At 39.6% G+C, this 15,570-nt stretch overlaps 1 protein-coding gene across 3 annotated transcripts in view; it reads right to left on the reverse strand.

Annotated features, from left to right (window-relative positions):
• tcf4 (transcription factor 4) overlaps nucleotides 1–15,570 on the reverse strand; it is a 234,850-nt gene that overhangs the window by 177,267 nt on the left and 42,013 nt on the right. For all 3 annotated transcript variants that reach the window (XM_084383942.1, XM_084383941.1, XM_084383943.1), the window contains 2 exons: nucleotides 2,188–2,243; nucleotides 732–807 (listed from right to left, as the gene is read on the reverse strand). In XM_084383942.1, coding sequence (XP_084240068.1) covers nucleotides 732–807; nucleotides 2,188–2,243 — 132 coding nt within the window. The remainder of the gene's footprint in view (nucleotides 1–731; nucleotides 808–2,187; nucleotides 2,244–15,570) is intronic.

Raw genomic sequence — 15,570 nt, forward strand, 5'->3', positions numbered from 1 at the left:
AAAGAGTGAGCACATTATAAACTAACAAATGAGAGAGGGAGCAAGAGACAGAAAGAGAGCAGGTAGAGTCAGATAGCTGAGAGCTGACATCTTCCATATTTGATGCATCCAGTCAAAGGTAATTAAGCTCTGTGTGTGTGTGTGTGTGTGTGTGTGTGTGTGTGTGTGTGTGTGTGTGTGTGTGTGTGTGTGTGCATGTCCGTGTGTGTGAATACATCTGCATGTGTGTGTTTTGGTGATTATATGTCTGTGTGACTGAGTGTGTGTGTGTGTGTGTGTGTGTGTGTGTGTATAGTGTGTGTGAGGGAGTGAGTGAGTGTGTGTGTGAGAGAGAGAGAGAGAGGCAGATTATCTGTGTCAGTGGCCATTTGCTCACAACTGGCGCCACAGTGAAGAGAGCCAGAGGCAGAGAGCATCATGGGTAAATGAGCACACACTGCTGAGCGTTTTCCACACAGCGGACCGAGAGAGAGAGAGAGAGAGAGAGAGAGAGAGAGAAATTGCATGCCAGATGACCTGTCTCCTCCAGTGTACGAGAGTGTTTCACACACACACACACACACATACACATACACACATACACACATACACACAACACACCATCAGATCCAAACCCAACATAGCAGTTGACCCAAAGTTGATGGAAAGAAAGAAGTGCATCGTAAAATAATAACAACAAACACTCACATACACAAGCACACACATACACACACACTCAGCCTGTTGTGTACCTGTTAGCCTGGAGTTGGTGTACGGAGGTGAGAGGCTGTCATGTGATGCCATGTACTGAGACCCATCTGCATAACTCTGGAGGAAGAGACAGACATATGGGATGGACAATTATAGTTACTTATTGTATGTAGCTGTCATACAATAAGCAGCAGAAGTAGCTGTGATCATAGGAATACCTGTCATGGAAGAGACAACAGTATATTAGAAGTAGCACTATTTGTAGTAACTAAAATTAGCACTAGCAGTAGCAGAGACGCTGCTAGATGACTTGATCTAAGTCTTTTGATTAAGACAATCAGAGTCATATTTATATTTGTATTTTCCTTCTTGTTACATAACTGTTCTGGCTGGTTCATAACTAGCTAACAGCTAAGCTTAGCATATAAACTGTAAGAACATAAGATATAACAAGATATAATGTGTTATTATTTGCACTACAAAGAAACGCATTACTGTAACAAACTATTTGAGAGACTCCTTCTCATGAGGTCTAACCACCTCTTTTAGTGATAAACACATGACTGAACCTCAAATAAACTGGATTAGTCGACAATAAAGTAATTTGGTGAGCGAGCTCCTTGAGTGAGTTTGTTGGAGTGTGTTCGGCCTGTCGAGTGCAGTTCATATGCCATTTAAACATGTTTTTCCTTTAAAGTGTGTTGTCATCTAATGGTGTCAGGAAGCCCAGTATTATTTTATTTATTGATATATCATTTTGAGGCAATTAATATTTGTACTAGGCACTGTTTGGAAGGCCAACCTCCTTTTTTATATTGTTTTACATATTGATGTATTTTCTTTTTAGGCAGCCTACTGTGCACAACATTTTGCACAAGTGCTCTTTGGGCTGGTTTTTACCAAATTTGCTGTCGGCTTTGTGGCTTTATGTCATTAAATAGCATAAAGGAAGATAAGATCTTTCTTTTGTGTATGTCAAAAATAATAAGCAATGTGTAATACATCAGATGTCAAACAGTTTATTGGGGCTTTTAGAGCTTTATGAGAGACAATACTGCAGAGAGACAGGAAATGAGGGAGAGAGATGGAACAAAGGTGCCCAGGCAGACTTGAACCCACCACCACCACAGATGTTGTAAAACAAGTTCGGAGTTTAAATTGATGGTTGTTAGATCTGCACTATAAAAACTGATAACACTGCCAGGGAAAATACTTCTTTCTCTGGGCGTCATGCTGGTCAAGGAGCTATGATGCACACCACTTAAACCGCAACGATTTATGTTGCGTGCATGTTGATGTTGAAAATATGGAAATGCATCCATCTCTGCAACAGTTTTCCTCCAAAGTCTCCTCACAAGTTAGTTGCGGTATTAATAATAACAGCAGATAGGAGTACTTCTAATGGTTACATTAAGAATGCTAAAAGCAATTGCATTTAACAATAATAGTCAAAGTTAAAGTCAAAATGATTATTGTTGTGTTAATGTCGTTAGTTACCTTAGAAGAACGACTTCCACTTGTCCATGGCCCTGCGCCCGTTCTCTCCTCCATATCTATACGAGAAAGAGAGAGAGACAGGGATTTAGATGACAGAATAAAACATAGCAATACGATTCAGGAAGATATAACAGAATGTTAATAATCTGAACGGAAAAGTACAGTTTCGGAGGGTAAAACTGGAGAAGGAAAGGAAAAATACAATTTGGAAAAACCCACAAAATCCAATCCCTTCATATATTGCGGTGAGTCAGGATGTGCACATAAATATTGTTATTGCTTTAATCATCATGATTAAAAATAAATCCAGCAAGCAGATAAATGATGAACAAGAGCTCGTTTCAGATTTCAATGACAAAATGAAAAATCTATACCACATTTTTTTGTTTACTTGTGCTTCAAACCAGTGTTTTCATTTCATCAGTTTACTCAGCGGCTGCGTTAGTGAACATCTTAAGTCCTCAGATCCACATTTTAATCACTCACGTAATCATGTGAGTGATCATCACTCTCATCACATCACTTCCAACACTACATACAGTATGATATTACTGTACACTGTCTATAATCAACTACAGCAACGCAAATCATCCTCTCTCCATGCTCCATGTCATTAAACATTATTGATTATGATAGTAGAGCCTTTAATGTGTCTCTGTAAAATGTAATGGTCCTTTAAGCCTCCTGCAGACCACTAATCCCCGCTGCCATCACACTAGATCCATGGTGTTATCTGTCAAAGGTCACAGGTGACCTGATAACTGCACTAGAGGAAAAGTCAGTGGGTCAAGAAATTATAGGTCATCCTGAGGGGAACGCGAATGTACCAACATTCATGGCTATCTTTTCAATAGTTATTGACATATTTCACCAAAAACCAAAAGAATCAACCTCATGGTGGCGCTAGAGGGCAAGTCAGGGGATTACAAACGCCATCATCGCAGTCCATTTAATAGTCGTTAAGATATTTACTATACATCTGGACCAAAGTGGTGGATTGACAAGATTCGCCCATAACTAACAATAGCAATACAATAATATTGTTCACCACCATCTTACAGATTTAAAATGACAAAATACAAAATGTGTGACTTTGACACACACCAGCTGTTTACATCTTGTCTCCTACCAACAACAACCAGGCATCTTTTCCAAACCAAAAGTATTTGGTTTTAGTTGTCTAAACGTAACCAAACTTTAACCGTAGTGGTGGCTCATCAGAAAAAAGCCATATGAATCATTTTTGTGACGACCATTTGACATCGACGGACAATCTGTTGTGTTGTTTAAATGTGAGGACTTGAAGGAAAAGAAAAACGCACAGAGGCTGAGACACTGACATCAACCGACAGCTACATGACAGGTAGACCAGTTCATCCAGGTTGACTCAAATGTGCAAGCTCTTGCTTACACAGCTCTTGCTTACAGTACACACACATACACACGCACACACACGAACACACACACATACACACACAGTTCTTTCATGCATTGTAGTGCACAAATCTCTCCTCAATAGGCTCTCCATTATGTCAGTGTGTGTATAGTGAGCAGCTTACATTCATTGTCGAGTCATTTGGATTGTCAGCTTATCTGCGTTTGAGTGTGTGTGCGTGTGTGTGCATGTGTGCGAGTGTGTGTGCGTGTGTGTGTGTGTGTGTGTGTGAGTGTGTGCGAGTGTTGTAGGCCAATAGAAATAAAGTGGTTCAGTTACAAAGAAGCCTTTTGAAGCAACACAGGAAGTCAGTACCTCAACAAATGTATGTTTGGGTTACCTGTACGTAATACATAATAGGGATAGAGAAGAGAAGAGAAGAGAAGAGAAGAGAAGAGAAGAGAAGAGGGAACATTGGGCACAATCACTTGATGGAAAATTGGCTTTAGGGAACATACAGTACATTTGATCAACAGTAACGCATATTCAACACTCATTTGGATTGAGGGAATGTTTATCCACTGACTAGATATATTTTTTTGAAACAGACAATTTGATTGTTTGAGTTTAAGAAACACACACCTGAAGAGTCTGATTTAGAGAAACACACACATGTTCAGTTTGATTTTGGGAACACATACATAATCAGTTTGATTTTGGGAACACATACTTGATCAGTTTGATTTTGGGAACACATACTTGATCAGTTTGATTTTGGGAACACGTGTTTGATCAGTTTGATTTTGGGAACACGTTTGATCAGTTTGATTTTGGGAACACATGTTTGATCAGTTTGATTTGGAGAACAAACACATTATCATTACATTTTTGGGACGGATGCTTGATTGTAAAGTTTTCGAGAACACAGTATTGATCAGTCTTATTTGTGGAACACACACTTGATCAGATGGATTTAAGATACACACATTTGAGTGTTTGGAGTTAGGGAACACACTCTTGATCTTGAAAACACAAATAATCAGTTGGATTTAGGGAACATACATGTCATTTTTTGGATTTATGGAAAACACACTTGGTTGTTTGAATTAACACCCAGTGTGTGTTCCCTTCCCTGGATTTATGGAACAAATGTGATGATTGTGCACAATAACAATACTTATTAAAAGCAACCGTGTAATGAATTAATGCATGACTCTTTATTATCACAGTATCACTATCAAAGATTTGTTTTCACCAGTCTTCAGTGTGCGACCCTTCAAGCTGATCAGTGTGTTCTAATACTATTTTACAAGAATATTCAGCTGGTAATTGTGCCAGTTATGTACTACATGATTCTCCATCACACAGTTGGACACAGTTTTTTATGTTTTCAAACTTTGACAACATATACGTTTTTGTCCAGCAAAAGAAAAGTCTGTTTGGAAACACGTTAGGAGAAGACAAGGGATGAAAATTACAGAAAAAAAAAAAGTAGAGCAGGAGAGTTTGATGATAGCTAGTCCAGATGCAGGAGAAGTGGAGGTGAAGATGGGGAGGAAGAGGATGGGGTAGACAGCAATTAAAGAAAGCATCCTTCAGCATTGAAAAATAAGAGACGGAGGGAGATTGGATGAGAGTGAGGAGAGGAAGAGGGGGAGAGAGGAATACAAGTTGGTGTGCAGGAGTTGAAAGATGTGGAGGAGGAGGAGAGAAGGAGGCATCCATGTGTCCTGCACCTGATAAGGCCTCCGATTGAGGGCTATAAATTACACCACAGAGAGAGAGAGAGAGAGAGAGGGAGAGAGGGAGAGAGAGAGCGAGAGAAAGAGAGAGGGAGAGAGACAGAGAGGGAGAGAGAGAGAATTTACACACAAGCAGGAAAACTCACACAAAAGCACACATACATACCTCTCTCTCTCTCTCTCTCTCTCTCTCTCTCTCTCTCTCTGTCTCTCTTTCTCTCTCTCTCACGCAGACACACACACACACACACACACACACACACACACACACACACACACACACACATTCAAACACACACACACCCTCAGCGCAGGTCATCTATCATCAGTTAATGAACTTAGACTGACAGACAGCTCCATGTCTCTCACACTGATCCTATTAAGACCTGCTTGACACAAAACAGACTCCTATTAATACAGTTAGCCTCTGTGTGTGAGTGTGTGTGTGTGTGTGTGTGTGTGTGTGTGGGTGTGTGTGTGTGTGTGTGTGTGATCAGTGAGGACAAAACCAGGCCTGTAACCGAGTATGACCATTGAGCCACTCATATTATTTAAAATGAGAAATTGTTTGTCTGTGCGTGGGACACCAAACATCGTCAAGCTTGCCTTCGAGGAAAGAAATCACCAAGGATATGTGTTATATTTGATATTCTGCATGAAAAGTGCAGTAAAAAAAATGACACAAATCACGAGGTTGTTTTTGCGTGTGTGTTATGTTTTAAAAAGCAATGAAATTATAATGCAGAAAAAGATGCTTGGGCTAATGTGATTTTGTGCGGTAAAGTACATTGTTAAAGTGGTCACATTATGCTTTTGGGGTTTTTCTCTTTCTTTTGTTGTGTTATGTAGCATTTTTGTGCATGTAAAAGCTCTGCAACGCCAAAGGGAGTTACTGTCCCCACAGAAAACATTTCTCCTGCACTGCCTGAAACGCCTGGTTTGGAGTCGAGCCTTTACTTCTGTAACTTATGTTCATCACTATGTCACAGCCGTTATATAAATATATATATTTATACATATATTATAAACTGTATATGGCTGTAGCGGTGTTGTTTTGGATCACACTACCTTGCCCAGCATTACCCGCCCTACTCTCCTTCTGATTGGCTACATCCTGCCCCTTAAGTCATGCACATGTGCAACTCTCAAAGATTGAGGAGAGATGTCTCACTCCATAGCTAAAACGGAGCGTTCAAGACACAGTGTGAAAAGGGATGCTGAAGCAATGCACCATACTAGAAAAATAATGTGCTTTTTTGAAAAATAAAGTATGTAAGCCTATTCTACTATGACACCCTAATAAAAGTAAACCTGAAAATTAGCATAATCTGACCTCTTTAAACTGTGAGATATCCTGCTTCCATAAGATATCTATGTTGTCACAAGTGTTTGATCACATTTGGGGGATAATTGCAAAAAAATGTGTGTATATCAGCCGATATATGGATATCAGAATTTTTCTTCCCCCAATATAAGCATCAGTACGGCCCCAAAAATTAAGAATTGATCGGACTCCATCTGAAACCTGTCTTTTCAAATGAGTCTAACTGACAACTTTTCTCTGCAAGCTGAACAAATAACTTCAGGTTCATAACTGACTAATACATCCATCTGAAATCAGCCCTGCATTGGCTGGTGGAAAATGTTTGAGAGATCATGTTATGTGCAACAGATATTCACCATGTTTTCAACAAAAATGTTGTGTAACTGAAGGCCACAAAAGCAGACGGACAGACAGAAACACACACACACACACACAAACACACACACACACGTGTTGATGATGATAATAAATGGTTTCTGATTGACAGAAATGAGGACAGTGGTCGTGCTGCGAGAACATCAAGCGTGTGTGTGTGTGTGTGTGTGTGTGTGCGTGTGTGTGTGTGTGTGTGTGTGTGTGTGCACCTGTGTGAGCTCTATAGCCCCACTGTTCTCATCTGGTCTCCTACCAAACTATAATTAACTGTAGGCCTGCCCCATCCCCCAACACACACAAACACACACATGCACACGTCAAATAGCAGTATGTGTGTGTGTCAGAGCTTTTTAGGCATTTTTGAATTCTTCAAATCAAACACACTCATTAAAACATTTCCTGTTAACTGAAATGTTCCTGAAAATAAAACCAAATAAATGTTTTATTCGTTGTTTGAAGGAAAATTATCATCACAAATCGACATATGGGTCTCAACTATTTATAAAGATTCCATGAAACACAGCAGATGAATCACAGTGATGGTTAAAAAATATAAAGAGCTCTGTGTGAATAGTAGTAAAAACATTTTGTCTCTACACAAGATGAAAAAGAGACACTAGTGGTTTCTAACCTTCATATTTACTGAAGATACTCTGAAGACTCTTTTTCAGCCAAACTCTGCTGTGTAATCAAACACTTTTACACCTTCCCAACTGGGAACATTTCAGACACTACATCTCCCATGGAAACGACTGCAGACATAATGAGTGGAAAACAGCCTTGAAGACAACATTCATTGGAATTCACTTGAATCTTAACTGAGCTTTACCTCCACATGAAAATCAAACAGTAAGCTGTCTGGCAAAATGCGATCTAAATGTCCTCTTTTTTGGTTATATAATTTTACCCCCTTGATGAGAGGTGTTTTCTTTGTTGTCCCTAATCTCTGCTATCTGATATAGCTTCAATAAAGTACTCTATCATAGATAACAGCCACCTAAATATGGATGATTTTTTTCATAAAGATCCACGCATTGATTCCTGAGAAATTAACAAAAATGTTCAAAAACATCATATCTCACCATGGTAAAGAAAGTGAGAAAAAAAAATCATCTGGATCTGTTCCTTTGTCAGGATCCTCAACAAAAGTTAACGGGGTCTATTCTTGATGGAGACCCACCCTCCATCCAAGTTTTGTGAAAATACGATTTTTACGTTTTTTCCTGCTGACAAACTAACCAACAAAAGTACAGTACAGATTAAGTACACTACTACTTAACCAGTTTAATGACTTCTCATTTCATAAACGACCATGTCTGAAGACACTTCCTGTGGTCGTGAAAAAGATGTTACTCTTTCAGAAGGGTCAAATAATTGGCCTGCATCAAGCAAAGAACTAAGGAGATAACTGAAACTACTCAAATTGGGTTAAGAACTGTCCAACACATTACTAAAACATGGAAGGATAGTGGTGAATTGCAGAACACTTTAATGTCTGGTGAAATCAAATCATAAAAACTCAACAGTTGAACTCAGGGCTATATTTAAATCTGATAGTTGTTAGAAACGTTGATTTTTTCAGTCTCAGTCCCAACCTGTCAAAAACTGACGCTTTGGGATTGCAGGACGGGTCGGCCACCTTCCAAAATTGTCAGTTTTTGACGCATTGGGACTGAGACTCAAAAATCAACTTTTCTTACAAATAGCACCTTTAATAGTGAAAGTAAGAGCATTTCCACACGCACAATGCGAAGAGAACTCAAGAGATTGGGACTAAACAGCTGTGTAGCCTTAAGATGACCACTAATCAGTGAGGCTAATCTGAAAAAAAGGCTTCTGACCAGGTTTTTCCATCAATGGAAATTTTTCTTCTTCCCTGATGGCACGGCATATTCCAAGAAGACAATGTCATGATTCATCAGGCTCAAATTGTGAAAGAGTGGTTCAGGGAGCATGAGACATCATTTTTACACATGGATTGGCCACCACAGAGTCCAGACCTGAACCCCACTGAGAATCTTTGGGATGTGCTGGAGAAGACTTTTTACGCAGCGGCTTCAGTCTCCCGTCATCAATACAAGATCTTGGTGAAAAATTAATGCAACTCTGGACGTAAATAAATGTGACGCTGCATAACCTTATCAAAACAATGCAACGGTGAATGTGTACCGTAATCAAAGCTTAAGGCGGACCAACGAAGTATTAGTGTATGTGACTCTTTTTTGGCCGGGCAGTGTATAAAGGACAGGACAGCCTGCCCACACTGTGTGACCAAGCAGGAAGAGATGGTGACAAAATGAAAAGCAAAAGCTCTCATTCAAACTACCTGAGTGTCTGTTGAGTTGAGTGAAAATATTAAACCACAGAGTCCCAAAAGCATCAGACCTGACCACAAGATAAACACTATCAGAGCAGAGAAACACACTCTCCCTTCTCTGCTTTTCAAGAGAAGAGAAGAGAAGAGAAGAGAAGAAAAATAAAAGGAGATGAGATGAACTTAAGGAGGGATGACATAAGTAGTGAAAAAATGAAATAAGAGGAGGAAAAAAGGACGCAGAGAAGAGATGAAACAATGAGAGGATGAAATGATGAAGAGGAATAAAGAAAAGAGGAGAAAACAAGAGAGAGGTTGTTGAGTATGACCAATAGTACACATTCATAAATGTCCTGAACTGTTTCAAGACAAAGGACGACACACTGTCGGAAATGAGAGAAACATGGAGGACGACAGAGACACAACGATTTAATTCAGTCATTTTATATAATGCAGAGAGGAGCTTCTTGTACTTTCACTGAACTACATTCATGTTATTATCCGGGGTAATCACACACACACACACACACACACACACTCACAAACACACACACACAGAAACACACACACACACACTAAAATGAGAGTAAGAATTAAGAGTCAGATTACGTCTCTGTATCTTCGCCTTTAAAGCTGCTTAAACTGTCTAACACCCACAATCCCACTGTGTGTGTGTGTGTGTGTGTGTGTGTGTGTGTGTGTGTGTGTGTGTGTGTGTGTGCGTGTGTGTGAGTGCGTGGCTGGACAAGCGGAGGAAGTGATGTAATGATTCAGGAAGTTGCCCATGTCCTGTTTTGTTACATGATTCGTGCTCTCTCTCTTCGTCCCCTTCTTTCCTTTTTCTTGCTTTGCTTTTTTCTTTCCTCCTCCTCTCTCCTCTCCTTCTACTATATCCCTCTCTTTTCTTTCCATACTTTTTTCACATCTTCCTTCACTATTCCTTCCTCTTTTTGGAAATGTCCTCCTTCCCTTCTCTATGTCTCTCTCCGTCTCTACCTCCATATCTTTTCTTATTGGTGTTTGTTCTTTCTTTCTCTTAATTTCTTCTTCGTTTGGTCCTCTTTTTCCAGCCTCCTTTATTTCAATCTTTGCTTCCTTCTGTTCAATTTTACTTCCCTTCCTTTTTTTACTCCTTTGCTGTCTCCTTTTGCTGTTCTTTCCTTTGCTCCTCCTCTCTTGTTCCTTTCCTCCCTCCCTTTATTACTGTCTCCCTCACTTTCTTCTCCTTCTCCACATCTCATTTTCTCTCCTTCCTCTTTGACCATTCTGTCTTCACTCCTTCCTTTCCTGATCCATTTCCTCTCCTCCTTTTCCTCTTACATCCCCTTCCCTCAAACCTTGTCTTCCATTTCTCCCTCTCTTCTCCTTCTTTCCTCTCCTCCTCTTCCATCTCTTTCTGACCCTCCTCCAGTGTTGCTGGTTTGAATCCAGGGACCAACAGAGAAAACCTCTGAACTTGCCCGAGGAGCCTTTGAGCAAGGCACGGCAGCAGACGGCATCCCCATCTGAACCTTGATACACAAAGCTCTCCTCCCTCTCCGTCTCCGTGGTTACGGAGCTCTGATCGAGAGGACAGTTGGAGATGCCACATCGATTGACATCTTGTTACCATAGTAACGGGGAGAGAGAGGACAGGAATGACCATCATAAAGCAGAAAAAACATTTGTATGATACAATAATAGATTTGAATGGATAGAGGACAAAGGTCTGTATCTGTTATTGATTTGTGATTCAGTTGTTTTTTGTTTTCTTTAAAGACCCAATGATCATAAAAATCCCTTAAAAGGTAAACAAGCAAAACTGAGCTTTCATCATGAAAAATCTACTTTGTTTCCGTGACTGAATCATGATATGATCAGTGACCAATAACCACAGTCATTAATATCAACAGTCTTTCTAAAGGTCTAAAGGTCACAAATGACTAAGAGTGAATTACAAATGAGTGGGTTTGAGTTTAGGGGGAGGAAAAAGTTTTTTATCACATCATTTATATTTATCACACAGGTTAACCTCCTCCAACAGTGAATAAAACAGACCCTAACCCTAACCCTTCATTATAATATAATATAAAACAGATTTTATATTATATTATAAACTAGCATTTTCCAGAAATTCCACCAAATATGCAGCCCCGTCTCCTAAAAAGTCCTTCAAGTTTAATTTCACCATGTTTAACCAATGAAATGATGAAACTGCTTTGTAGGAAATATAATGTCCAAATTATGTTCATCATCTAGATAAAAAGGAAACTCTTCTGTTGGACATGCCAGCAAAATGATTGGTTTGAAATGGTTTGTTTTCTCTCCTTGGAAAATAAAGGCTGTTATTGGGTACATATTAAGTCCACCCCATGCCCTAGAAATTATGCTTAGATGCTACTAATTTGTTTTGTCTAATATGTTTCATGGGAAATGTAAAATGTATTTTCTTTTGGTAGAATTGCAATGTTCTTGAACTGGTTTTAAGTCTCTGGAAGATGGATGATGTGGGTGGTTGGTGTACGAGGTGCAGAACACCAGAGACAGGAGGTCCAGGTGGCATTACATTTCCTTCTAAACATATTTGCTATTGCATACTAGTTATATCTAGAAGACTTGAAGCGGGAATCCAGAAGTGTTTACTATATTTTACAAAAACCCCTTGTGTCTTCACAGCCTAAATCAATCTAACTACACATGGGATGCAGGATGTGAACCCCATGCTACAGTATGTAGGGCTGGGTATAGAACCTAAATACCAAAATGCTGCCAAAATGTCTTGAAAGCTGTTAACAAAATCTTCATGACACATATGATCAGATTCATTGTTTATATATTCTTTGATCAGATAGTTCCTCATTCCAGAGCTGAGCCGTCAGCATCTTGGTTTTTAACTTAAAACCAAGATGTTTTTCCAAAACCTTACCGAGTAGTTTTCTTTCTGAAACCCAACCAATATTAATGAGGTAATGATACAAACTCAGAAATATGTATTTTTTCCACAAATGAATAAACAAGCTGTTCTCAGAGGAAAATAAGGTCCCAGGACACTGTTTGAAGCTAGAAAGGTGGCAGGGTCCGCCACATATAAGCAAAGTAAAACAGTATGAATTGTGTTGTCCATTAAGGTCAGTTTGTTTATTCAGTTTATTCAGTCAAATTTAAAAAAGTCTGTTTATTTCGTTTTTTTAGGTATAAAAATTCCTTTCTCTTCTGTTTAACATTTCTTCCCCAAAACTACACAGTGCTCCTTTAAAGAATCACTAACAGCCAATGTCACCTCTCTCGGGCGAGTACAGATGTTACTTGTGAATATTGCAATCATCATTTCTCCAAAACATATTTGGCAAAGTGAATTAGTTGCAAGAAATGCATGTATGGTTTTCTCAAACTCAAAAGCTTCGGGGGAAAATTTAAGGAGGAAATCGGGGTTCAAGAGGTTAATGAAGAGAATTTTGTTCGTCTGTCTCATGCACATTCAGTCAATGTGTCAGTGTGTCTGTCAGAAAATTATTTCTACACACGCACACATACACACACACACACACACACACACACATGCACACACATGCACACAGAGGCCAGCGTTTCCTGTCATTAGGCAGCAGAGCCGTTCTATAATTAGAACATCTGGACCCAAGTAAGTTTAGTGCCAGTGCCCTCACACAAACATGCAGCACGCATGCAAACACGCACGAGGACACACACACACACAAACACACAAACATGCACACACACACACACCAAAAAAATGCACATACTTTATATATCAGTCACTTTTGTCTTTTTTTCTACTGTTTTGTTCAAAAAAAGCACATTAAAGCAAGAAAACAAACAACAGCTTGGAGAGCTAATGGCACGCTAAATGAAGAGAGAATAGCTCATGTAGACAGAGACAGAGAGAAAGGGAGGGAGAGAGACAAAGTAAGAGAGAAAAAAACATTAGCAAGTTCAAACATGGTTTTCTTGAATCAGCCGCGTTATGCGTTTTTTTTAAAGGCAGCCGAGCTCAGAGCCTACAGAGGCCTTTCCAAAAGAGAGATTAATATTGATAATAAGAAGGCTGTTCCTTTTTGTTTTGTTTTTTTTCCATCTCTGTGGTGGAGGAAGAATAAGCGGCGCAGGCGATTCCTTTGACAAACCCCCTCGTCTCTCCACACAGGCCCATGTGAAGCTGAGCCAACTGTGGCTTAGATCTCTACACACCATCACAACCAGAGGAACAAAAGGAAACTCAAAAAAAAAGGAAAATAAATCTGTGTGCAAACTGGTCGGAAGCTAAAAAGCAGCAGAGTTAGCAAAACTTTTATAAAGACTAAGTGAGAACAATTCAGATGAAGGCACAGAGCCAAAGGCTGGCTGGAAACTAGTTGTAAGCAGAATGAAAAAAAAAAAGTAAAACAGGGTTTATTGAAGTGGTTACTGATTTAAGAGTGACATGACTGCAGAGTAATGACTGGAACATTTCATGTTTTCAGTAGCTTTATCAAAACTGTTGCAGCCTTCTACAAATGTGAATTAGTGTTACTTAGTACTTTCACCAGAAATGTTTATGTTTTAGATGCTAACATGTTGTCATTTCTCATTGAAGCACTTAAAGCCAGAACTTCACTACATATGTACACAATACTACATACAAGCCAAGCCAAGAAAATGTAATTCATTTTACTTAATACAATACTCAGTACAAATAAATGAGGGTAGTGTGATATACAGTAACTTCTCCTGAAGACCAATCATGATTCATTACCTAAGTAATACCAAAGTCAAGGAATATGCTCACTTCTGATTGGTTGGCTGGTGTCCATTAAAGGTGCAATATGTAAGAATTGGCCACCTGTTGAATTTATACTTTAAACAAATAGGGGTCAGCATTTCACCAAAGCAACTGCTAATTGCCACTAACTGTAGCTGCAGTTAGCTAGTTAGCTAAGTTAGCTGTGCAGCTATCAGTCAGGACTGGAAGCATGGAGAACGGGGGAGTGTTGGTGTTTACATCAGAATCATGAGAGCCTTGGACCGGGACCGGCCAGGGCTAGCTGGTTAGCATGCTAACCTTAGTGGGTATGTCTGCAACACAATACATAGACTTCATGAAGTCAAAACTGTTATTTTTTTCACATTCTGTTTACAATTTATTAATTTTTTAATGTTTTCGACAACAATTCTTACATATTGCACCTTTAAAGTCATATACCATACCTGGACCATAACATAGGACCTATTTTAATTTTACAGGCTACATGCCTCTCCTTACTAGTTTTATCTGATTGTAATTTCCCTTGGTTTTAAAAGGATGACATGACTTTGCAGGTCAGCTCTACTCCAACACAGAAGGTGGAGGTAATACACTTGAAGCTGTTGTAAATCATTAGAGGACGAATAAATTGTCCCAAAAAACCTAACCCAAAAAATGAACGAGTGGAATGGATTGACTGAAGGGGAGACAAAACTTGTGGTCGCCATTACGCTCAATCTCACTGCTCCCACCCACACGGGGCAGGCAACAGTTGGCTGATCAGGGATCTTATAACAGCTACAACAGAATGTTTTGCCTTCTGTGTGTATTGAAGCCGTAGTTTCTCACTTCAAGTTGCTTTGACATGACAAGTGGATAGATGACTAATCAGGAACAACACCACTACATGACTATTAGGTGGATCTGGTATTCTAATATCAAAGGAGTGTGTGGGTCAACTTACACCTGTCATTTCAAGTGTCTCATATACTTAGCCACACGTGTGCACCTGGGCCAATCACAAACCTTACAGTAGTGCACTTAAGCAGGTGAAACTAGCCTCTTATACCTGTGATAGTGGGAGCTGAAATCACTGTTACATTAGATGAAATAAGTGCACAAAGTTTACATTTTGAGAGCCTGTCAGCACAAAATATGTCTTAAAATTCTTGAACTAGTCCCCTGAGGAAAACACCTGCGTCATGCCTTCTTTTTTTCTGGATCCCCCCCCGAGCAGACACTGTGAACCAGCCACAGATGACAGTCTAACAGAGAGACAGGTGGAGGCAGCGAGACAGTCACGCAGACACAGACAGACAGTGTTTCGGATGAGTTTTTTGTTAAACTGAGTCTCTAGGTAGATTTCTGTTTGACAATTCAATTAGGGCTCCTTTCTCTCCGTCGAGGGTTTTGTGTTTGTTGGCTTTATAAAACTCTATCTCATAGACACCTGCCAGCTTAGAGGCTAATGCAAGCAGAGGGACGAGCGAGCATAATCATACAGAGAGAGAGAACGAGAGAGAGAGAGAGAGAGAG

The sequence above is a fragment of the Pagrus pagrus genome (genome assembly GCF_965226575.1).
Source record: "Pagrus pagrus genome assembly, chromosome: 19".
Lineage (NCBI taxonomy): Eukaryota > Metazoa > Chordata > Actinopteri > Spariformes > Sparidae > Pagrus > Pagrus pagrus.